This window comes from Vulpes vulpes, chromosome 1 (assembly GCF_048418805.1).
Source record: "Vulpes vulpes isolate BD-2025 chromosome 1, VulVul3, whole genome shotgun sequence".
NCBI classification, from domain to species: domain Eukaryota; kingdom Metazoa; phylum Chordata; class Mammalia; order Carnivora; family Canidae; genus Vulpes; species Vulpes vulpes.
Window position 1 is genome coordinate 134,007,102 of NC_132780.1, and position 26,503 is coordinate 134,033,604.

Sequence of the window (26,503 nt, forward strand, 5' to 3'; positions counted from 1 at the left end):
CTTGAATTTATAAGAATTGAGAGCCAAATAATAAAATTGTTTTTTCTTTCATGTTTCAGATAACCACATCACAAAATACTCGTTAACCATTTTTTGAGAATGTGCATGTGCCAGGCATTATGCTAAGTCCTGTGGAATATAGTAGTGAATAAAACAGAAAACACTAACTGTCCTCAAGGTGCTTATGATGAGTGGGAAAGACAGACATTATTAATGTCTAATAATTAAGCTTTACTATGGGCTGAGCCCTTTTGCTAAAACTACCCACAAAAGTTATCACATTTATTTCTAACTTTCCCCTTATTAGATACATACTTTATCCTCATTTTATATATAAGGCTGAGAGAATTTAATTAACTTTCTTAAGATTATACAGCTACTAAGTGGCAGAACTGAAATTAAAATCCAGATAGACTAATACCAAAGCCCCAGCCTTCATTTAACCACTTTGCTGGGTGGTAAATAAACAGGGTAATAAATTGTGATTATTGAGGTAGGGTACTGATTAATCCTAGCCTACCTTTTGCTAATAGGAGTCAGAGATAAAAATATCTACTTTATTACTGCAAAGCTGGCATGGAGAATGGCGTGGACAGGCATCTCAAGCGGACTTCTTATTTCTTCCCCACTGAAATGAACTTGCACATTCAGTCACGGGCAGGTCAGCTAGAAACCTGATGGCATTCCTTGCTCCAGGAGATCGCAAAGGGCTTACTGGTGGAGGAAAGGAGAACATGCTTGGCCTGCATGCAGGTGGGCAGAGCAAACTGAAGTGGAGAGTTGAGGAGGATGGGTCACAGGGCAATGGCCATTTTCTGTCTCACTAGAGCCATTGATGGGTTTAGAGAATAATATACATTTACTGGGTACTTCCAAGAGGGAAGAGGTTATTATTTTATGGGTTTGTGGGAACAGCAGTGGGAGAGAAGAGAACACCTCCTCCTCCCTTTATGTAGGATAAGGAAGGAAACAAGGATGTTGTGACAACTACTGAGACTTGCTGATAATCTCTGAGAGGGATGGTTATTTAAGCCAGTGCTTGAAGGATGAGGATTCAGCTTGGCATGGAGTGGAGATGAAAAAGAAGAGCAGCTGAGGAATCAGAAACAGCCTGCTGAAGAGCTAAAAGGAGCCAGCATGTTCAAAACGTAGTGGCTGCAGGAAAGGAAGGAAGGACACGAGAGCAGGGTGAGCGGTCATTGGTGATCAGATCACCTGAGCCTTGTAGACTGTGATAGGAAATTTGCATCTTATTTTATATGGTATGGAAATTTCCTTGAAGGATTTGAGGCAGTGGGTTTTGTCATCTAACATTTTTTATTATTTATTTATTATTATTTTTAAAGATTTTGTTTATTCATGAGAGACACAGAGAAAGAGAGAGAGAGAGAGAAAGAGAGAGAGGCAGAGACACAGGCAGAGGGAGAAGCAGGCTCCATGCAGGGAGCCCGAAGCGGGACTCGATCCCGGGTCTCCAAGATCACGCCCTGGGCCGAAAGCGGCATTAAACCGCTGAGCCGCCCAGGCTGCCCCTAACATATTTTTAAAAGATTGAATGGGATGCTTGTGGAGAGTATATGAGAAGGGAACAAAACAAGAGGCAGGGAGACCAGTCTAAGAAGGCAGGCTGATGATGAGGATGGTTTGGACTAGTATGGTAGTAGTGAAATGAAGAGAAGTTGAATTAGAGATGTATTTTGGAGATGGAAATTATAGACTTGCTGATAGATTTGGATGGGGGCCAGGAGGCTGGAGGAAAGGGAAAAATCAAGGATGATACCCAAATGCCTGGCTTGAGCAATCGGATGGAAAGTCCGTCTCCTGAGATACAAGAGACAGGGAGAGGAATAGTTCTAGGTGTTTTGAACTTGCTAAGTTTTAAGGTGCTTATGTGGTTTTTACATGGAGATTGTTGGGTGGGCAGTCAGGCTCAGAGAAGAGATTTCAGTGAGAGATACATATTTACAAGTTTTCCATATAAGATGGCATTTAATTTAAAGTCTTGGTTATAGATGAGATGATCTGGAAAATGTGGGAGAGAAGAGGGTCCACCCAGTGTCATGCCCTGAGGAACTGTTCCAGCAGAGGAACCACATACAGTGGGGTCAGAGAGGGAGCTTCCCTAGAGGTCACAGAAAAGCAGTAGAATGTGTGATATGGACTCCAGAATGGAGAGTGTTTAGAGAAAGGGGAAATGTTAACCATGTCAGTTGGTAATTCAGAAAAGTGGCCACTGGATTTAGTAACAGGTCATTAATGACCTGAGAAGAGCAGTTTCAGTATAATGGATTGAGGAACGAATTGGAGCTGAGGAAATGAGTCACACCTTAAGATACATATGAATTACCTGGAGGTCTGGTCAAAATATAGGTTCTACTTTAAGGCCTGAGATTCTGCATTTCTCAGGAGCTTCTGATAATGCCAGTGCTGCTGGTCCATGGAGTAACAGGTAGAAGAGAGGTTTTTAGACTTCACCATGTGTTAGAATTATGTGGCAGGCTTGATAAAATACAGATTACTGGACGCACTTCAGTTTTCAATTCAGTAGGTCTGGGGTGGCACCTGAGAATTTGCATTTCTTACAAGTTCCCAGGTAACACCAATGCTGCTGGTCTAGGAACCATACTTTGAGGACCATTGGAGAATTTTAACTGTAGTGGGGAGCTTTCAGGGGAGATTTGTTTGTTTGTTGAGGTTGGGAAATAACTAACTCTAGCTTATTTATGTTGATGAGAATGATCGATCCAGAAGATATGGAGAAACTCAGAAGGTAGAGAGAGAAAGAGAATGAAGGAGAGAAGTCCTTGAGAGGATGAGGGAGGTGGCTCCAGAACATGTATTGAGGTCTTGATTTTTTTTTTAAAGATTTTATTCATTTATTCATGAGAGACAGAAAGAGAGAGAGAGAGAGAGAGAGAGAGAGATATGCAGAGCCACAGGCAGAGGCAAAAGCAGGTTCCATGCAGGGAGCCTGATGCGGGACTCAATCCCAGGACTCCAGGATCACACCCTGCTGAAGGCGGCGCTAAACCGCTGAGCCACCCGGGCTGCCCAAGGTCTTGATTTTTGTAAGAAAGGGCATGTGTCCTTAGTTATAGCGAGGGAGGAAGCAGAAAAGATAGAATCAAGTGTGGACGGGTTTGTACATTTACTGGTAGATAAATGGAGCTTCCTTTTGCTGGTTTCTATTTTCTCAATGAAGGCAAGGGCAGCTTTGGAAAGAAGAGGGTGAATTGGAGGTTTGAGGAGAAAGACCATGTCAAATGATGATTTTGAGTAAGAAAATGAGCTTCCTAGAAAAAAGCGGTAGTTTTAAGAGCTGTATTTGAGGTTAAGGTCAGGAATTAAGAGTGAAACCAGTCTGTATGGTTGCACATTAGTTTTTCTTCAACCTGAATTAGTTTTTGGATTCAGACAAGGAGAATTAAATAGTTGAGATCACCCAAAGTTAGACTTTATTAGGTGGGTGTAGGAGGCAGAGGCAAAGACAGAGACGCAAGGGAGCATATAATCTGAGCCAGGCAAGAAGGGAAATAAATGAAGATGGGAGAGGGCATGAAGGATGGATAGGATTAGCCAATGATGATGAGGTCCACAAATCGTTGTAGTCATACATACTTGGAAGTAAACTAGAAGTAAACTAAAAGGCACAGGTTTGTGATGGAAAATGGGTGCTGGCATTCAAAACTGTGTAGGTGGGGCAGCTTTTGATGGTGATAGAGGTCCAGGGTGTGACCATGGAGGTGGCTGGGTAAGGTGGAGTTTCCTGGAGAGGTCAGGAAATTGAGAGGCCAGGATGTTGGATGTGTCCTCCACCTGGGTGTTGAACTTGCCAAGAATGATGACAGAAATTGGGAGTGGAGAGAGACTTTGAGATAGGAACTAACTTTTCAGTGAATAATGGAAAATTCCAGGTCAGTGGGTTACAGCAGCAGAGAGGTAGTGATAGCTGTGAGCAGGGGCTTTTGTAAAACAAATGAAGAATTATAGTCTGGAAGTAGGAATGGTTGGCGAGGAGGACATTTGCCCCACCTGCTAGCCACGAGGTACCTAGAATAGAGAGAATCCCCTCTAAGGGCAGGGCTGTAAGAGTAGTGTCTTCAGGGTAGAGCCTAGTTTCAATTAAAGAGGTGGAGGTGAGGCTCAGAAAGGGGGTTGGAGATTTATAGGAATTTGTAACAAATTGGAAGTTGAAGAGCAAGGACTTAGTCTAAGGATTTGGGAGGAAAGGAGGGGAACTTCTGGAAGTACAGAGTCACATGGGAAAAGAGTTTGGTCATGATAGATGATCCAGAAGTCTTGGATGCCCATTCGAGACTGAGATAAACAGGAGGATGAGGCATGATCAGATTAGCCCAGTCTCTAAAAATAATTAAAATACACATCAAGTTTCTTGCTGCAGTTGTCCTACAGGATCTAGCCTCTGCCCATACCTCTGACCTCATTCTTTTTTTTTTTTTTTTTTAATTTTTTATTTATTTATGATAGTCACAGAGAGAGAGAGAGAGAGAGGCAGAGATACAGGCAGAGGGAGAAGCAGGCTCCATGCACCGGGAGCCTGACGTGGGATTCGATCCCGGGTCTCCAGGATCGCGCCCTGGGCCAAAGGCAGGCGCCAAACCGCTGCGCCACCCAGGGATCCCCTCTGACCTCATTCTTTTCTACTCTCCCTGTGCTCCCAGTGTTCCACCTACACAGGCCATCTTTACACCCCCCAGCATGCCATATTTTTTCTCTACCTGTTTCTTCTTTCCTTTGTTTGTACTTGCTCTTCTGAGAGGTGGCATGGCAAAATGGTTAATAGCATGAGCTGTGGATCCAGATTCCCTCCTCCTGACACTTTCAAGTCTTGTGATTGTGGGCAAGTTATTTAACTTGTCTGTGCTTTGGTTTCCTCATTTCTGAGTGGGGGAATGATAGCATTTACTTCATAGGGGTGTTGGGGATTAAAATTTATTTTAATTAAAAAAATTAACAGTTAGGGCCTGGAACAGCTTCTGGTATGCAATAAAGACTCAATAAATGTTAATACAATTTTTTTCTTCTGTTTGAAGCTCTTTTTCCCTATACCTCTACATGGTTGCTACGTTCTCATCATTCAGTTGTCAGCTTGAACCTATTTGCTCAGACATCCTAGCTAAAGTAGCAAAACCCCATTGGCTTTCTCTCATTTGTCCCATTATTCTGTTTTATTTCATCATAGTGTTCATCACTATTTGAAATTATTGTATTATTCAGCTCATTCCCTCTCCCCCATCCCCTGAGGGATTTGTTGACTTGTTCCTTATTAGATTTTTAGCTTCTGAAGAGTGGCAGATACTTTGTAGGCGCTCAAGAAGTTTTTGTGCCACCTCATTGTCCTGAAACCATTCCAAGCCCTCCATTCTGATCAACATTTGGTGGCAAGGTGATAGGCCTGAGGCAGACAGAATCCAGGTCTTTGTATATTGGTCTGTTGGCTCCTGTAAATCAAGTGGCCGCATGTTTTTGTGTTTGCTGGGACACAGCTACATCCATTTTTAAAATTTATTGTCTGGCTGCTTTCTGGCTATAACCACAGAGTTGAGTGGTTGTGCTGAAGACCCTATGCCTCACAAAGTTTGAAATATTTTACTCTCTGGCCCTTTGTGGAAAAAATTTTCTGACCCCTGATTTAGGCACCTAGAAAAGAAAATGAGAAGGAAACACCAAAAACAACAGATGGTTACTTTGGATAGCAGGATTATAGGTCATTTTAGTTTTTAATCTTTATACTTTGTATTTTATTGTATACCCATTTCACTTGGAAACAAAATAGCCTTCCTTATAAATACTAATTTTGAGGTATTTAGAGCACATTCCTTGATGAATTCTTTATATGTGCTTTTTTTTCCATAGTGCTGCTTTTGACACAAAAACTGGGTTACGTGTGGCAGTGAAGAAGCTCTCCAGACCATTTCAGTCCATTATTCATGCCAAAAGGACCTACAGAGAACTGCGGTTACTGAAACATATGAAACATGAAAATGTAAGTTATTCATACAAGGAAGAATAAATGCTGCTCTTGAATAGACTGGGGGAAAAATGTGTTCTGATTACTGCAAATGAGAATACATGAGAATGCATCGAACTTTGGACCATTCTTCTGGTACCAGGGTGTTTGTGGCCACTGTGTTATGCCAGGTAGCCATCCAAAGCCTTGGGAGTTCATGGGTACATCTTCCTGGAGTTTGAGTTTTACTAAGACAGTTTTAGAGGGAAAGCATTAGCCAACTTTTTAAAATAAAAGCATTTTTAAGAGAAAATATTACAAAAATAATTTTGCATTCTTTACCAGATTTACTTAATGTTGTAGTGTCCAAATATGGAAGTCTAAGGTTGTTTTGTGTTTTAATGGGTTATTTCAGTAGAGAAGTTTGAGACAACTTGCCTTAGGCCCACTGAATGCCCTATCAAAGGTGACTATTAATTTATGGATGATTTGATATAATTTTCCTTTTTAATCTTTTGCAGTATAGCTTTTCCAGAGTCAGGTATTTTAATAACTGTGACAAAGACATTGTTTAAGTTAAATATAACCTTTTCTTTTCTGTCAATTTGAAAATTTGAGAGCAATGCCATCCTGCAAAAAAACCCTAATACAATATATAAAGGGATGCAATTGGAATAATAGCTGAAAGTGAAAAGACAGTTGACAAAGGATACTTACTTTCCTAAATTTCAAAATCAAGTTAAAAAGAATTTATTTGATTGCTGTATGAAAGAAACTGTAAAATTTGTAGCATTGTAGAAACAATGACCATAGAGATTTTAGAGTCATTTGACCCTATTGATTGTTACTGTATAGAAAAAATATTCAAAATGTGTAAATTTATTACTTGGCTATTCAGATCTTTTCTGTTTTAATAATTAAACTTTTAAGAATATCTTTAAATTATAGATAAGTGATACTTTATTAATATACAGTTGTTTCACAAGGTACAAATTTTTTTCTAAATTGGGAGCATTGAGACTTGAATTTATTTATTTATTTGTTTATTTATTTATTTATTTATTATTTTTAAAGATTTTATTTATTCATGAAAGACACACACACACACAGAGGCAGAGACATAGGCAGAGGGAGAAGCAGGCTCCATGCAGGAAGCCCAAAGTGGGACTTGATCCTGGCTCTACAGGATCAGGCTCTGGGCTGAAGGCGGTGCCAGACTGCTGAGCAATCCGGGCTGCCCCTTGAGACTTGAATTTAGAATTGGATTACAGAAATGGTGTTGTAATCACAGGAGTAGCTTATTTATTTTCATGGTTTATTTTAGTTGCATACTATTGAGCAAATTCTGTTTTTCACAGGTAACCTTTATACCTAGGTATAATTTTTATGTGCATTCATGTGCAAAGCTGAGTTTTTAAAAAGTTCAGTAGAGCTGCAGCCTTCCTAATCAGTGACATGTTTACAAGAAGTTGAGATATATGGAAAAAGCTAGCAGGAGAAGCTTTATTCCAAGGTCTGCATACAATCAAGGTGGCCTGGTAGCTTAACTGATGTGTTTACATTTGGTTTTTAACACAGTTGAGTGTGTATGCTGTTTTTCATTACACATTAATAAATGTGACAAAGACATTATCATAGCTTTTTAAATACAGAAAACTTTGAAAATGGAATGCAAGCGAAACATTTATGGAACCCCAAAGCACTTTCAGGAGGCCCTGGGTTCCCACTGATGTTGCCAGTGCTCATTTACAAACATCTGGTTTAGATTACCAGCACTATACTTTATTGTTCTGCTTTTCTTCATAGACCATTTAAGCCAATGTTTAGGGCAAAGATTATTTTGGGTTATCTGAATCCATGCCTTGGCTTTTCTAGTGATCATAAGAAACAACCTTATTTAGTTTATTATGCTCTAATTTTCTGTAATGAGATAACTTCAAAATGTGCCTTCTGTGGTATTAGGTTGGTTACGTGTGGGTCACTCTCTATTTGTAGAAATGAAGATGCCACACTGATGGGATACAATTGTTCTAATTTAGGAAGGGCTACAAGAATCTTTATTTTTTAAAGATTTATTTATACATGAGAGACACACACAGAGAGAGAGAGAGAGGCAGAGACACAGGCAGAGGGAGAAGCAGGCTCCATGCAGGGATCCCGATGTGGGACTCCATCCAGGGACTCTGGGATCGTGACCTGGGCTGAAGGGAGATGTTCAACCACCGAGCCACCCAGGTGTCCCATACAGTAATCTTAAAAAAAAAAAAAGGCAGGCTGATGGGGTGCCTGGGTGGCACAGTCAGTAGAGTGTCTGACTCTTGGTTTTGGTTCAGGTCATGATCTTGGGGTCATGGGATTGAGCTCTGTGCTTAGTGGAGTCTGCTTGGAACTGTCTCTCCCTCTCCTCCTGCCCCATCCCATCGCGCTTGTTCTCTCTCTGTCTCTCTCACTCAAATGAATGGTTAAGTCATTTTTTTTTTTTTTTTAAAGAGGGCTGATAGTATTAGGAAAACAGGATTTTAACTTACATAAGTTGTTTCATAAGCAGCTTGCTTAATATTAATAGCAGTTGGTCTTTTCATGTTAACATGAAAAGGTTAGATTTTAGCAGTATCAGTGTAGAGGGTCATCTGTACTTAAATATTGGTGATTTGGTTTTGAACAAAAGAAGGCATATGGCTGAATGTTTTATAGTTCTCTGTTCTGTTAGGGGCTAACAGGCTTTGACTCAATATAGGAAAATTCCTGAATGTCAGCATATTCCACAAACATTTTTTAGGAGCTCTCCATGTCAAGGTAGTTTTACCTAGGGAAGATCCAAGACTTCCAAACAAATTTAATTGAGGATTTTAAGAGGAATTCCTCTCCTTCATTTTCCCTTTTCTCTTCCTCTTTTTTTAAAATGACTCTGTTGGGCGGGGGGGGGGGGGCGCCTGGCTGGCCCAGTCAGTAGAGTATATGACTCTTGATCTCAGGGTTGTGAGTTTGAGCCCCATGTTGGGTGTAGAGATTACTTAAAAATAAAATCTTTAAAACGAATGAATGAATGAGTGACTCTTTTGGGCCACTGTACAATTTTTAACTAGCCATGAGGCCTCCAAAAATAGCAGCCTAAAACTCTTGACAATATTAAGTACTGGAAACAAATATGATTTCTGGGTGCCAAATGCACATGTCATGTTTTACACAAAAATGCCTGACTCAGAATCAATGGCTCATCTTAAATTATTTCATTAGTGATAATGAATGACAGACACACATTTACCAGATGAGTAATAGGAACTAAGGTATGTCCCTCTGTGGCTGTAAGAGTTATTCTCTGAACAGAGTTAGCTAGTGCATTCTTGATTGGATTTGTGACCTTGATCTTATTAACACCTGCTCTAAGGAAAGATGAAAGGGAAGCATCTTGCCAGCTACATCCTTTTGTTTTTTCGGTAGGTACTGCAAAAATTGCCCAGAGTTAAGGGCCTGGAGATCTGTACTAACCAAACTAAGTCAGTGTTTTGGTGCACTTGTCTTTGGTGACTGAGCTAAAGTGGGTTTTTTTCTTGAATAAGTGCCAAATTAGTAAAATCATATGACTTTTATGTCTGTCGGTTTTTGGACCATTATAGGATAGTCATCAGAGACATCTAAATGTCTTATCTAAATAACTGACTCCTGGGTTACTTTGGGGTGTCTAAAAGCATATAATGGAAGCAAAAGAAATAAAGAAATAGGTTAGCACATAACTTGAATTAGAAGGAAAATTCCATTTAAGAAATGAGAAATGAGTAGATTACGGAATATTCCTAAAAGTTCCCAGACCTATTTTAATGGTGGGAAACTTTTATTTTTACAGTATTTTCCTTTTGATGAATACTCTATAAATACAATTGATGGAGAAGGGATATTTGTAAAAGGCCACAAAAAATTAAAGATGCTTGATGTAACATGGGTAGTTTTAATCTCATACAATGTGTCCTTTTTTAGGAAATTAAAATTTGATAGGCTATTTACTAACGTGCTGGTTCTATTATTATTTTCCAAATTAGTTTATTGTGCTGCTTGCAGTCATGCTTTTTAATCATCTTAATAATTTAGCTTAGCTTTGTATCTCAAATTTTGTTACTGGAGGTAGCTGCTTCAGAGAGTTTGTTTCTGTGATTTGTATTCTGTAATTCTTTATAAAACTCTAAGGATTGTGATCACCACTTATTTTGGTCATCAACAGAGGGTCAGTCCTTTGGACTGGGCACCTTCAGTTATATTGTCTACTCAGTATTCCCCACAATGCGATAAAAATAAGCATCTTCCTTTATTTCATATAAGGACGTGAGGCTCAAAGAAGATGTGTTTCTTTCATTTACTTAATAATTGAGGTACTGTATGCCAGGCATATTCCAAGTGCTGGATTATTGGAATGTAAGTTCATGGGTCCAGGAAATCACAAACTGACTGTAGAGTCCAGACTTAAAGCTGTTTGATTCCAAAATGCTTATGTTTTCACATTGAAGTTGGAGCTGTTATTTGAAGATGTTCTGGACTTACTTTGTTTTACTTTATTTTGTCTTCAAGGTAACTCTTACATGAAGAATCCTGTGTAAATTGATCTCTAGTGATTTACTCTTACTTTTATCTGAGAATTTTCACAGCACAATGGAAATAACATAAAACAATGTATATTGCTTTAAACTCCTATTGTATTTGGGGAGTTGCAGCATCGCACATAATAAGAACCAATGGTTAGAAAATATTGGAACAGTAGAAAAAAATTGGTTTCTGGATCTCAGTTACCTAAAGTACAAGTGGGGATGGGGATAGTAATAAAAAGAACAGAGGCCTTAAGCCAGAATTATATCAAACTCAGTGAAAATAATTATGGTTTAGATGGGGAAGGTAAAAGAAAATGATTTGACTTAAGTTTAAAGCACTATACAGACCTGTTCTAAAGTCAGGGATACACTGTTGGTAGGAATGTAAGTTGACCTCACCTTTATGTAGAACAATTTGACAATATTAAGATCCTTAAATATATTGGTGTCTTTTGATGCTATAATTCTTTTTTTTTTTTTTTAAGATTTTATTTATTTATTTGACAGAGAGGGCACAAGCAAGGAGAGAGGAAGGCAGAGGGAGAGGAAGCAGCAGGGAGCCTGATGCCAGCAGAACTTGATCTCAGGATCCTGGGGTCATGACCTGAGCCAAAGGCAGATGCTTAACCAACTGAGCCACCCAGGTGCCCTGTAGTTCTATTTCTTCAAATTTATTTTCTGAAAGGAAATACAAGATGTGCAAAATATGTATTACATATACATATATACACATATGCACACTTGTATGCATACACACTTGCAGTGTTCCTTAAATGTCCAAAGATAGGAAATTGGTTAAATTAGGGTATATATAAGTGGTAGAGCATGAAAAATATTTGAAGATATAGTCATTCTATAGTAAGTGACAAGGCAGGATACAAAACTGTGTGCAGAGAATAACCCCAACTTTAACTTATGTACATCAGAAAAATCAAAGGAAATATCTCAAAATGTTAATAGTTATAATAGGTTAGTGCAATTATAAGTAATTTTGATTTTCTTGTATACAGTTGTCTGGGTAATAATCTTATGGGTAACTGTATTTTTCTTTTGGAATAAGATGCAAAGTCTTGAAAAGCTATTCTCTTTGACTTCCAAGGCCTTTTTTGGGTCTTGTTTGCCTTTTGGGTTCAGGCTGTATAATTGAAATTGCTTTTAAAAGTCTGATAGGGGATCCCTGAGTGGCTCAGCGGTTTAGTGCCTGCCTGCAGCCTAGGGCATGATCCTGGAGTCCTGGGGTCGAGTTACGCATCAGGCTTTCTGCATGGAGTCTGCTTCTCCCTCTGCCTCCGTCTCTGCCTCTCTCTCTCTCTCTCTCTCTGTGTCTCTCGTGAATGGACAAATAAAATCTTTATTAAAAAATAAATAAAAGTCTGATAGATAAATGGAGTAACATTCTAACTAAGAGTGTTCTTTTTCATGATAATGTTTTGAGCAGTGGTATATTTTACTTTCAGGTGGTTTGTTTAACTTGCTAGGTTAGAGCAGCATGCTGATGAGGCCCAGTCATGGATTGGTGTTCATGAAGGCCATTTAGCTTTGGTTTCATTTCTAGATATTCTTTTTTTTTTTTTTTTTAAGATTTTATTTATTTATTTGAAAAAGAGAGGGAGAGAAAGTGAATGAGAGGGAGAGTGAATCTGAAGCTGACTCCATGCTGAGCACAGAGCCAGATGTGGGGCTTGATCCCACCACCTCGAGATCATGAGCTGAGCTGAAATCCAGAGCCACCAGGCACCCCATCATTTCCAGATATTTTAAGTCTGGTTTTAGGAGTTACTGGCAGTGGTTGAGGAATGGTAGTGTATATATGGATTATCCAGTATTTATCCATGATCAGAAAAACTGCTCAAATATCATGGATAACTGAGTATTAAATAGTTTTTGCTTTCTCCTTGTATAAGCATAGCCTTTATCTTTTCATTTTTAAATAGTCTGATCTAAATACCTGATAATGATTAAGAAAAGTGAATATTAAGAATGTTACATGAAGGGATGCCTTGTGGTTCAGTGGTTGAGCATCTGCCTTTGGCTCAGGTCATGATCCCAGGGTCCTGGGATCGAGTTCCACATCAGGCTCCTCACAAGGAGCTTGCTTCTCCCACAGCCTATGTCTCTGCCTCTCTTTCTGTGACTCTTATGAATAAATAAGTAAAATCTTTAAAAAGAAAGAATATTATAAGAATAACACCAAGAATAAACTAAGAGAACGTTTTGGGACCAAAAAAATATCAATCTTGAAGACTACATATGGAAAAATTTTCATGGAATAATAATATTACTTAAGAAAGAAAAATGATAATATAGTAGTAGCTGTAGAAGTGTGACTTTTTCCTGCTTGTTAATCATTAGACTGTTGGTACATTATGTAAGTCAAGAGCCCTAAATCTTCCTGCTTCCTGATAAATGGCTATATGTGAGCAAATTCTAAAGAGATGATGTCTTTAAAAGTAAAATATGTTATTATGGGAATTGATGTTAACAAGTAAAAGTCAAAAGCATAATTTAGATAAAAGAATAAGTTATAGTTAAGTGTATGATGCTATGATGTCATTGAACTGAGATTGTAGAATTTGAAATTATTTCCTATTAAAACGGCTAAGACCTGATGGGTACTACAGTTCTGTATTTATTTACTGTTTTTCTATTTTCTCACAGGTGATTGGTCTCTTGGATGTTTTTACACCTGCAAGGTCTCTGGAGGAATTCAATGATGTGTGAGTGAATCTTTTGTATTTGCCTTCCTCAGCTGGATAATGAAGATTAGCAGCCCACTTTTATTCCTGCACTATTTTGCAGTATACAGACTTGAAAAAATTCGTTATTCCTACCATCCAACTCTCCTAGGGAATGGGGATGGATACAGAGATCTATATTATGTGTGGTGTAAATCCACATGGGAGGGGTGGCCGCCCAAACCCCTGCATTGTTCAAGGCTCAACTATGTATTAGTATTTTCATCATTTCAGGCACATTGTGAAGATTCAGTGGTGAGTCCTTGCAGGGGTTCCGTGGAAAGGAGCGTAGGGAGTGTTGATTATGATTTTTGTCCTCAAGTTGCCTGTCCCCATTTTTAAAGAGACACCTTCACACTTCACATCATTATATTCACATCAAGAAATATAGCCACGCCCTGGTTCCATATAAATTCATCTCTCTCTTTTGTCCTAGTTATGTGTGGAAATGGTACTAGACCTGCATGCTCTTCCTTGAAGTAATAGATTTCTGTTTTGAGACAAAGGGCAGGTCTCATGTATTAAGAAAGCTACTTACATAGTGCTAGTTCTCCCAGTGCTAACCTGAGAGTCTTAGGAACCAGTAGTGGAGGTTTGGGAAAATGAAACAGGAGAGAAAGCAGCTATGAGGATATTTATTTAGTAGGTAACCATTGTGGGTGACTGTGCTGAAAACTACCAGGATCTTGTAGGACACAGTGTGAATGCACCTCAGATAGGGAGTATTTATCCCTTGACCCTGACCCCACTGGCAAGGGTTTGCTCCAGCAGGCATTAATGCCATCTCATGCCCAGGTTGCACATGTGTGAGATGTGTGAGTACAAGATAGATTCCAGCAGATGCTCTCATGCATGTAGGAGCCATCACTGTAGCTTTCCCAGTATCTGAATTAGCAGGCCTCCCTCCCATCAGATATACTCTACCATAACAGAGAAGGAATAGCTTAAATTCAGAGTTGTACATTGACATTTTGGAATTCCTACCTGGAAAGGGTTACTGTTGTGAAAACCAAAACAGAATTGCAGATCATGACTGCTTCTTTCTTTCTTTTTCTTTTATTTTTTTAAGATTTTATTTATTTATTCATGAGAGACACAGAGAGAGAGGCAGAGACACAGGCAGAGGGAGAAGCAGCCTCCCTTCGGGGACCGGTTGTGGGACTTAATCCTGGGATTCCAGAATCACACCCTGAGCTAAAGGCAGATGCTCAACCACTGACCCAGGCGTCCCATAGCTGCTTCTTTCTTAACCTCTACCCCCGCCCCACTGTTGTCTCCAGTCCTGAACTTAACTGGCTTCTCCCTACCCTTATCCTGTGTCCAGTTCTCCTACCTTTATTTGTCCCAGGCTGAGTGCAAGCATCATTTGCTCTTTTCACAGAGAACAAGCAGGATATGTTTGAGCTTGTGTGTTTTGTCTAATGAAAAGGTGAAAGAAAAAAGATGAAAAGAAATGTAGAATGTGAAATGTAAAAAGAAGCAGGAAAGGTAGCAAAAATTTTTCCCCGTCTTGTGAACTTAGTTGGAAGATAATATGGCTGAGAGTAGAAGATGAAAGTGCAGAATCTAGCCCAAGTATGAGAATTTCTATCCACATTAACCTTGATCCTGCTAATGAAGTTTAAAAGGGAAAAATAGGTAATAACCAAGAACATAGAGCTCTGCTTGGCCCTGGAATATAGAGGCTTCCAAAGATTATCAGATGCTACCCAGCCAGGGCACATGGTTGCAGATTGTTGAGCCCTGCTGCAGGCTATATTTGGAAAAGAATATTGCAGAATAATGGTTTTTTTTTCCTTTAAAATTATTTTTTAGGGACGCCTGGGTTGATATTTTGGAATTCCTACCTGGAAAGGGTTACTGTTGTGAAAAACAAAACAGAATTGCAGATCATGACTGTTTTCTTTTCTTTTCTTTTCTTTTCTTTTCTTTTCTTTTCTTTCTTTTCCTTCTTTTTAAGATTTTATTTATTTATTCATGAGAGACACAGAGAGAGAGGCAGAGACACAGGCAGAGGGAGAAGCAGCCTCCCTGGGTTGAGCATCTGCCTTTGGCTCAGGGCATGATCCTGGAGTCTCAGGATTGAGTCCCTCATCGGGCTCCCTGCATGGACCCTGCTACTCTCTCTGCCTGTGTCTCTGCCTCTCTCTCTCATGAACGTGTCTGCCTCTCCCTCTCATTCTGTGTCTCTCATGAATAAATAAAATCTTTAAAAAAAAGAAAATTATTTTTTTAGAGCATCTTTAGCTTTACAACAGAATTTAGAGGGAATGCAGATTTCCTGTATACGCCCCTGCCCCCCACATGCATAGACTCCCCCCTTGTCAACATCACTCCTCAGAATGGTTCGTTTGTTCTTTCTTTTCTTTTCTTTTCTTTTCTTTTCTTTTCTTTTCTTTTCTTTTCTTTCTTTCCTTTTCTTTTCTTTCTTTCTCTTTCTTTTTTTTCTTTTCTTTTCTTTTCTTTTCTTTTCTTTCTTTTCTCCTTTCTTTTCTTTTCTCCTTTCTTTCTTTCTTTCTTTTCTTTCTTTCTTTCTTTCTTTCTTTCTTTCTTTCTTTCTTTCTTTCTTTCGTGATATGTCATGTGGCTCACCTTAGTGCTGTAATTCTATGGATTTGGACAAACATGTAATGACATGTTAACATTTAATATTGTACAGTGTATTTTCAGTGCCCTAAGAATGATGGGTTCTGGTATTTTCCCTAGATGTGGAAGAAAAGCTGAAGCTGAAGTAATGTATTCGTGAATACCTCTGGAAAACATTTAAATCAAGTCTGAGCTATACTCTAAAATTTTGGGTCTCATGAGGATGGATTTATTTAACAAAGGAGTTGGTGAATTGCCAACCTGGGAAAATGCTGTATTTTAGTTTAATCAGGCATTCTGGAACTGGATTATGAACCTGTGTTTTTTTTTCCATGTGAAAAGATCTTATTTAAGGCTAGTGTCTATTTGAAAGGTGAAGTTTTATTCATTGTTGTGCCTTTGGGTCCTTTATCCATTTGAAGGCCCATTGACTACAAGCATACTCACTGAACTAAAGTCGCATTTATTTCTTCATCCACTCAGCAGGTATTGTCGCTGCGGAGTAGGAATCTGTTCTTTCTACTTAACTGTACCTGGGTTTTGGCCATTTGTTTATTTATTTCCAACTTTATTTTATTTATTTATTTTTTTAAATTTTATTTTATTTATGATAGTCACACAGAGAGAGAGAGAGAGGCAGAGACATAGGCAGAGGGAGAAGCAGGCTCTATGCACTGGGAGCCCGACGTGGGATTCGATCCTGGGTCTCCAGGATCTGACCCTGGGCCAAAGGCAGGCGCCAAACCACTGCGCCACCCAGGGATCCCTATTTCCAACTTTATTGATATAGTTACATAGAACATTGTGTAAGTTGGGTTCTGATTATTTACAAAACAAGAACTGAGTTCATCTCTTGGGAGCAAATCTCAGTATCACTTGTTGAATGTTTGCTAAACAAAGTGTTAGAAAAAGCCTCCAGATAATGGGAAACACCACTCTTTCGCCTTAATGAAATCAAAATCTTACTGGGGAAGGAAGTAAATTCAAAACGCTTTTGTAACCGAGTTACCAATTGGGTGTAAGACCTTGGACAAGCCACTTTGCCTCTCTGGACTCCAGTGGTTCTCTAATCAAGCCTCATAGGCAAATGATGAAAATTGGGGTGGTAGATTTCTGAAGTGATTTTAATACTGAAGAACCTCTGAAGATAGAATGATGAACCTAAGTTTGCCTTTGGAAAATGTTTCATTGTTTGTTTTTTCTATGATGTTTGTATTACTGAAAAAAAAATAGTACTTGTCCAGGACTGTGGTTATTTCAGTGTTTTCCAAAGTCATTTCAGACTTTGCATAAGAGACCAGACATCTTCACTTACAATTGCAAGGTTTGCTAATTTAAATAACTTTTGGGCCAGATAAATAACATAAATGAGGCTCAGTATTCTACAACTGGGAGTGGTAGGATATGTGGTAAAACAGAATACTCGTACTTCCTTAAAGCAATCAAATTCACATTAAAACAAAACAACCAACCAAACAAAAACCCCAGTATTCTGGCCAAATCCAACACGCTGAAGGCTAGAGTGGTTCTACAGGTTAGCAGGTCTAGAGCCGGCTATAATTTTGAACATGAATTTTTCGTGCTAATTAATAAAATCTCTAGTTACTTTTCATATTAACAGTCAGCTTTTAATCATGTGTTATGTGTATTTGTGCCTTTAGGTTTCAGTTAGCACTTTTATCATACAATTAAAATTTTTACTGAATTTTTAACCTCTTGGTTAATAAGCATTGTGCATACTTCATTTGTAAGACTCTTACTTTTGAGAGAAGAATGATAGTGAGTTTTGGTCATTAGGAACAATGTGCAGTTACTGACTCTAACAGAGATATTCTTTGGAAAATGTGGAATTAAAAGATGAGTATATCAAGTTGTTCTTGACTGCCATATGATGTGGTTGCACAGATGGCAAAATTTTATAGAGATATATCTAGACCTTTTAAATGATTGGAAATCATTTGGACATTCCTATTGGTTTCTTGATGCTATTGACAGGAAGTGGCATATACATATGCACACTCATGCTGTAAATATTTAGTTACCAATAGAAGTCCAAAAATTTTAAATGGCCAGTATTAGAACCTAACCCCTATTGTAAGCTGCACCTTTGTGGAACAGTATTGCCTTTTCTTAGTTATAGTGGTTCTCTGATCAAGCTTAGGTAGTGAAGAGTTTTTGGGCTTGGAGCTATTTCCTCAAATTTCAGGAAAGCTGAATTGTCATGGTAAGCGGAAAGCAGTCCCTATTTACCCCTTTTTCCTTTTTTTTTTTTTTTTTTTAACAATTTCATATTGCAGGTTTCTCATACCTGAGTTGCTTATCTCTCCTTAGTTCTTGAAGAAGGAAACGAAAATGTGGTTTTAGATTCTTCTATGATCTAGCAGAAGACCTTACAATATGGTTGGTCAGCAGCCATTGTTTTAGTGGAAACCAGTGGGCAGATTATCACCTAGTTTAGGGTTACAATTGATAAAAATGATCGTCTAACCAATAAGCAGCCTTTTTTTGTCAGTATAAAAGTTGCTAAGCATACCGAATAGGTAAAGGGAGTTTCTGGATTTGCATTTAACCTGACTTCATTCAATATTTGAATACTCATCCTATACTGGGCATAGGACTAGTCTCTGGGGGATGTAAACATGATCCCTAATAATAGGGATGAGACTAATAGGGTGAGACTCCTAATGAGAGAAAAGAATATTTTAAATAACCAAACAAAAGACGGGGTGGTCAGTTCTGGAAGATCCTACATGATTTGTTCCTGTGCACTCTCTGATCTCATCTATGTTCTTTCCACTCGTTCTCTACATTCTAGCCACTCTGGCCGCTTTGTTCTTCCTTGAGTACAGACATCTACATTTTCAGTAGGACCTTTGCCCCGGTTTCAAACATGGGCCTGAACACTCCCTGCCATATCCATTTGACTGGCTCCTCCATTTCTTTCAGGACTCTCCTCAAAGGTCTCTTTACCACAAGCTCTTTCCCCCTCACCACCATAGCTGCAATCTGCCTCCACTGTCAGTGTCTGCTCCTCACTCCCCTCTGTTCTTAGCAGATTTTAACATCCTATGTTTGTTACTGTGTCTTTGGCTAAATCTATTTCTGATCACGTTTTCCTTGATCCAGGGCTACGATTATTATTTGAAAGTCTGCTAACACTTCTTATTGAGTAAATACTGTGATCGATTCTATGTAAGCTGTCAAAACGAAAGGCATTCCAGTTGCAATGTGGTACCTGTTTTTCATGAGAGAAAGCATAATTGTTTGCCTAAAACAACTAACGATCAAGTCAAATTTGTAATGTTGAGGCAACACATAGGGTATTCAGTGATATCAGAATACGAAGGAAACTTAGTGGAGGAAAGCCTCTGTAGAAGGTAATAACTATATTTGAAGAAACAGATAACTATGGATGGGGCATAGTTGAAATTTATCCCAAAGAAATGAAGGAAATGTGTAAAGTGTACAGAAAAAGAGATTAGTATTGAATGGAGAATATTAAAGGAGTAGATAATCATTGATTTTTCTTTTATATTTGGATAAAAAGTGTGTACTAAATTAGCAAATAAGCATTATCTACTTGGAAATAATGCTTTCTTCCATAGCTGTGAAAGAAATACCCAGTCTTGTTGTTTGGGCTTATAGAAATACTTTCATTCTTTGAAAATAGGCTGAGTGCCCAAGATAGGTAATAGAAGAGAAGTAGTCTAGGAGAAAGATGAAGGAGGTGAGGCTCCTTGTAGATGCCTTCCCTGGCTTACACTTGAAAACTGAATAAATTACAAATCCTTTAAGAAAATACCATTGAGTTTTTGTCTGACATGTCAGTAAGATGCCTCTTTTTTTGTCAGATGAGGTGATTTCAAGCCATCTTTCCCTCATTAACTCCTTCCTAAGTCTGGGTTGGGGCCCTCTCCTCTATGTTCTCTAGCACCTTGATGTTCCCTTTAATAGTTCTAATCATGCTCTATTATGATTTTCTATTTGTATATGCCTTCCTTTCATCTTTTTCGTCATGGCATCCCCAGTGCTCAACAGGTAATATTTGTTGGTGGAGTGATTGAAGAAATGACCTTGTGCTGTCTTGTTTATAACTGGTTGATGACCTAATTTTTCTGTAGTACACTCAGTGCATTCTCTTTCAACTAGCTTTTTTGTTTTTATCCTGTAATGTAGACCATATGGTAGAAGATTGAGTCTAGTTTGGTTAATGCAGGTAATTTAGAGGGCACCACCTCTCAGTAATCTTTGTTTCAAATGAGAATAGTTTGTTGTGAAATAATATGTCTACCTGGGTGCTAAATGGTGCCTTTACTTCTTACATTAGAACTCTCTGGTCTGCTGACCAGATGAGATCGTTGGTATATTTCTTTTTTTTTTTTTTTTAAGATTTTATTTATTTATCATGACAGACACAGCAAGAGAGAGAGGCAGAGACACAGTGAGAGAGAGAGGCAGAGACACAGGCAGAGGGAGAAGCAGGCCCCATGCAGGAGCCTGATGTGGGACTTGATCCCGGGTCTCCAGCATCACGCCCTGGACCAAACGCAGGCACCAAACTGCTGAGCCACCCAGGGATCTCTCGTTGGTATATTTCAATAAAATTCTCTTGCTCGGTCTTACTAGTAATTCTATTTGAATTGTCCTGGGTCATTCGATTATATTCAGTAGTAATTGAGTGGTTACTATCTACCAGACACCATTCTAGTTCCTTTAAAGGACAAAGAATTTTGTCCCCTTGAGCATTGTACAGATAGATAACAATAAGCATTGAGCATTTAAAAAGTTAGATAGTATATTAGCAGGCAATAATGCTATGGATGAAAAAAGAAAAGGTAAAGTAAGGAAGGGGAATTAGAAGTGTGAGAGCAGGGGGTGAGATGCAGTTTTAAATGGGTGGCCAAGGATTGGCCTCATTGAGAAGGTGAATTTTGGAGTAGACATTTGAAGGAATAGAAGAATTAGACCCACAGATATCTGGGGGGAAGAGCATTCTAGGCAGAAGTGCATTCCAAGCAGAAGAAACGAGGAATGCAAAAGTCCTGAGGTGGAAGACTGCTGAATTGGAATTGCAGCAGGGGTCTGTGTGCCTGGAACATGGAGGCCAGTATGGAGCTAAATGAGAACGGAGCGGGGAGAGAAGTGGATGATGATATCAGAGAGATAACTGGGGACAGGGTACTGGATTATGTAATAAGGCTTTATTGGCCATTGAAGGGATTTTTATCTTTATTCTAAATGAAAAGGGAAGTTTTTTGAGGAGAGAAGTGACACGATCTGATTTTCTTTAAAGAATTTTATTTATTTTTAAAGAATTACTCTGCTGCTGTGTTGCAAATAGACTGTAGCAAAGTCCCAAGGATCATTGGATGCATTTCAGAGGCTTGTGGTTACAAACTGTTAATCTCTGTGATTATTTTAAATACTTTGTTTAAATATGGAAATGTTTTTGTCTTTTGATCATTGCTTGATCAAATAGAGGTGACAGTAGTAAACATGTCAATCTATAGACATAGAAGAGACTTTTTTTCCTACATTGGTTTTTTTTTTATAATGCTTTAAAAAGAAAGGTGGTAGGGAAAGAATCTTGACAATTGGGTGTTGTCCAAGAAGTGCTTAATAAATGAAGCTCTAGGATGGAGTGCTGTCTAGAGTACTGAAACCATTTATTGTAGAATTGTGCCTTTTTTGCTTGTACAGTAGATTTTACTTATGAATCACTTTGAGAAATGATTTATGCTCCTTACATTTGATTAAATTTAAAGGAGACTGTCTTCACAAGAAAAGTGAAAAGCGAGATTTGTATTAGGCCATGTAATTGTCTTTTCAGTTTTAGACTAATAAAGTCCTACATACTTAATTTATTTTTAATTAATTAATTAATTAATTGAGATGGAGGGCGAAAGGAGAAGGGCAGAGAATATCTAAAGCAGTTTTTCTTTTTTTTCTTTTTTTTTTTTTTTCTAAAGCAGTTTTTCTTTTCTCATGAGTGCAGAGCCTGACATGGGGCTCCACCTCAGGATTCTGAGATCAAGACCTGAGCTGAAACCAAGAGTCCAACACTTAACCGACTGTGCCACTCAGGGGCCCCTACTTAATATATTTTTAAAGATAAGAGAACTAGGGCAGGGAAAAGAGGGAGTCATTTGTTTCCATTGGCTGCAGCCTCTGTGTTCACAGCTCACATTTGCCCAGAATCCAGAGACCTCCTCAGCTAAGGACCCCATTATGCTGGATATTTTCATTCTGATATTTTTGCCATCATTAGCCTGGTCATTCTGTCCTACATCATCTCTCTGGTCTAGTGGCCTGCAGCTGTGGTGGGAAGCCCTCAGAACAATTCAGCGGGGAGGAAGGATGAAGCTGAATGGCCAAGCATCCTGCTTGGCTGACACACCAGTGGATTTTTTCTTCTGGACATTATTTGGGCTCCTGGTCTCCAGTCCAACAAGAGGCCTCTTATCAGCAGCATCAGTCCTGTTGCCTTTCAGACCTCATCCAGAGGCTTCTGGATATGGTTAATCACTGTCAAGCTGGGGGTGTTTTGCACTCAGCTGGGACATCAGGAATTTGTGGACATGGCTGGCAACGCTGTGTGCATGCTAGCTGTAGATAGAGGGTGTTGAGGACACAAAGCTGAAATGTAGACTCGTTAAAGTTACCATGGTGAACTGCTCAAATATTCATTTTGAGAGCCTTTCTTTAGGTGTAAATGCAACTACATATTATGCTAAAAATATGTTCTTTCCTTTCCCTCTTACATGCAGGAGGTTCCCTTGTATTGGTCCAAGAGCACGTTGTCTATCTTCATCTGTGAAGTAGTCACTTTTTTTTTTTTTTTTTTTTGTGAAGTAGTCACTTTATCACTGTCTTTACAGACTGCACAATTGGAGTTTGTGTAGTATCTCTTTTCTCACTCTCTAGCCAAAAGGAACTCATCATTTGAATTTTTAAGATTTATCATATTTTTTCTACTCCATACCACTTGTGTCCCAGCTTCTCACTTAGAGAAATGGTTATTATAGTCCTCATTCTTTGTGACTGGCTAAATTATAAATTATTGAAATAGGGTAGCTATAACTCATCTTGTTATTTGAGAAAAACCTCTCTCTTACCCCCCAATAAATGTTTTTTTTTTAATATTATCAAATGTTCCTTTTCTGGAAGAAAACTTTCAATATATTTCTTTGTCCAACTAGAGTTGAAGAAACTAGATATTTTAGAATCATGACTAGGCTTGGGTCCCAAATCTGTGGTATTCAAAAAGTCCATCATAATTGTTCAACATTTGATTTTTCTTTCTAGCTTAAAAATAAACAAGGAGGAAAAAAAAGATTGGGGAACTAGATAGCATTCCAGCTGTTCCCAAGCCAAACCTCCATTAATTTATTTGAGGTGTTAGGAACACTGACAATAGTAGTTGTATCTTTACTAAAATGTAATTAAATGTGCAAGGACAAATGCTGTAGAAATTATGTAGTTATCCATGAATGCTCCTTTTGGAATTGACTTATTTAAAATGTGCTCATCTACATTTTCCTTTCACTCTCTTGTTTATTTAAAAGTTTATACCATTTCCATAAACATTCAGTAACTTTGCATGATGCTTGCTTTTGTCCACTGTTGGAAGACTTATTTTTGGAAACCTTCCTTTATACCATGAATTGGAATTTGACAATTGGTTGTTGTAGATTGGTCTTTGAGGTTCATGGAAACAATACACAGTGATGAGGTTAGTTTCTGCAAGACACTTCTGCCACAAATAATGCTTTTCAGTTTACCTAATTGTAGCCTGGCATCAATGCTTGTTAGTTATTACTACTTAGACTAATTAATCTTATATATTTACATAATGTTTTGAGTTTCACCTTCTGTCTGGAAATTTTAGTGATAAAATGGATGTGGTCTCTGATGAGGACAGTAGTGGAATATCCTAATTCAAAGCATAAGCTCTTTCTCTCTCAGATTGGGCAGTCAGTGGCCTTCTGTTTGTGTAGGATTTCTTAAGTCACTGGTAACCATTTAAACACAATAGCTATACTGGAAATTACTATGGTTGCATTGGTAATACCGCTTAACATCTTTGTGAACTAGCACAGACATATTAGTTTTGATTTTTTGGTTTTATTTCATGACAAATTAAGATAGATTCTATGTGGAATCATCTAGAATAATGTTTTCTTTCTCTTTTAAATTTAAAAGAGAAATTTTCTCTTTAAAATGATTTTTCTCTTTAAAATTTTTTCTCTTTTTCTCTTTAAAATTATTTTTTAAAGTCATAAAATGTAATTATTTGCAAAACAAACTGACAAAATAGAAATTGGATTCTCTCTTCCTCAACCTGAGCCTTGCAATTTGTCATAATTGATATTATGGATATAGCAACCATTACACTAAATCTTCTGGGAGAAATCCTGATTTCAAAATATTGACAACATTCTCATATTTGTTAGAATATGTGTCAGTTGGTATTAAAAAATTCAGTGACTGTGATTAAGATGGAATATTGTTAGGCTTTTGCCAGCTTTCTTCTTTCATTAAAGATTAACTTTGATAGTAAGTATTGAGAATTATTATGGAAATTATCTGGAGATGCTGCTTCCCTGGTTATTGTGACGCTTATGAAACTTTTTTAAAAAGATCATTCTCTTGACTTAAATTTGAAGTCAACTAGAAGAATTGGAGGCAATGTGTGCCGTGATTAAGATCATGCATGGTCCTGAGAGCAGTTTTCTGATTCAACCCCTGACTTTACCACTCCTTTAACCTTGAGCAGGTTACATATCCTTGTTCTGCCTCTGTTTCCTCATCAATGAAATGGGAAAACTAATGGGACTTACGTTACAGAATTGTCAGGAAGAGTACATGAGACACAGGCATAACAAAGAGTGCTTGGCACAAAATAAGCACTGACTGCATTTGGTTATGTTATATTGAGCTTGGAACATCTCTTAAAAGAGAATTATCTTTATGAAACATTTCAAAAAATCCAATTTATTCTTTAAGTTAGGTTAGAGTCTGTCCTTTCTTTAAGGCAGTATAATTGTGCAAGCTTTTAAAAACATGAAATGCTAAAAATCTTAATTTTACATGTAGGCCAAGTTCTGTTGATCTTTGTGAAATTGGGAATTGATGATATCATCCCAACAGGGAAATTATGAAACAGAAAAAAAATTCAATTCCTCCTTAAGGAAAGAAAGTAATAATAGTGTGTGTGTATGTGTGTAAGAGTGTGTGAAGAGAGGTCATACACATATTTATTTATACAATACATTAATAGTAGATTTAAATTTACTGGCCTGGTTTCTTTCCCTCCAAATTTATAAAAAATAAAAATAGAAATGAAATAAAATCAGCATTCTTTATAGCTCAACTGGTATACATTATTATTCAGCATCAGGAATGAATAGTGATTCTTTTACAATAGATAAAACCTAACCTGCTTTTTTAAATTCAGCCTTTTTAGTACTGATCTGGTTTTTATGTTCCCATAACTGTGTGTAACACAGTAATGAATGGGTAAGGCATTGCATCTAGAATATCTATGGTGAACCTGTTGGACTTGAATGTAATCATTCCTAATCTCACCACACCTGTGAGGAGAGGTTCTGGAATGCCCCATCTTACTTACTTATGTTCCTCCTTCCTTTATACTAAATGCAGGAATATTGTCAGTGAACAATATCCTTTTACCAGTGAAACCTGACAAAGGAGATTATAATTTGAAAATTTAAAGACAATCCTATTTTAGATTCTACAACTTGGTTTATAATAAGGTGAAAATATAATAATAGATTGGAAAATCCAAGATACTTTATTTTGGCAGTGCACTTAGTTGCACTGTGTATTTCTCATGCAACAGAATTTTTTTAAAGAACTGATATGAACACATACATCATTCTAATCTTCATCTTTACTTTTTTTTCTTTAGAAAATTTAGGAAAAGATACATCAAGTAGGAACGAGTATAGAAATTTTTCGAAAAATAGATGGGAGGTGGTAAAATTACAATAGGGATGTTGCAAATGAGCCTCCCATGTGTAGTTATTAGGTGTTTAGTTATCACTGTGGTACTTACTGGGTGGCCTTTTCTTTTTTTCTTTTGTGTATCATGATAACTGTACTCTTTAATCCCCATCACCTATTTCACCCATCACTCCACCGACCTCCTACCTGGTTTGTATAGTTTGGCTTGTTCTCCATAGTTAAGAATCTGTTTCTTGGTTTGTCTCTCTCTTTCTGTTTTTTTCCCCCTTTGTTCAATTTTTTCTTTTTTAAGTTGTACGTATGAGTGCGATCATATGATATTTGCCTTTATGTCACTTAGCATTATACTCTCTAGCTTCATCCATGCTGTTGCAAATGGCAAGATTGCGTTCTTTTTATGGCTGAGTAATATATCATTGTATATACATATATACTTTATCTTCATCCATTCATTTATCAATGGACACTTAGGCTGCTTCCACAGTTTGGCTATTGTAACTAGGGCTACAAAAAACATAGGGGTACTACATGTATCCCTTTGAATTAGTGTTTTTTTTATTTTGGGGTAAATACCCAACAGTGTGATTACTGGGTTGTAGAGTAGTTCTATTTTCAATTTTTTGAGGAACCTCCATACCATTTTCCAC

General features: G+C 37.9%; 1 protein-coding gene across 2 annotated transcripts in view; it reads left to right on the forward strand.

The window, feature by feature from the left end:
* The window catches only part of MAPK14 (mitogen-activated protein kinase 14), a 75,877-nt gene that overhangs the window by 19,540 nt on the left and 29,834 nt on the right, over positions 1-26,503 (forward strand). For both annotated transcript variants that reach the window (XM_025990811.2, XM_025990810.2), the window contains exons 2-3: positions 5,878-6,007; positions 13,207-13,265. In XM_025990811.2, coding sequence (XP_025846596.1) covers positions 5,878-6,007; positions 13,207-13,265 — 189 coding nt within the window. The remainder of the gene's footprint in view (positions 1-5,877; positions 6,008-13,206; positions 13,266-26,503) is intronic.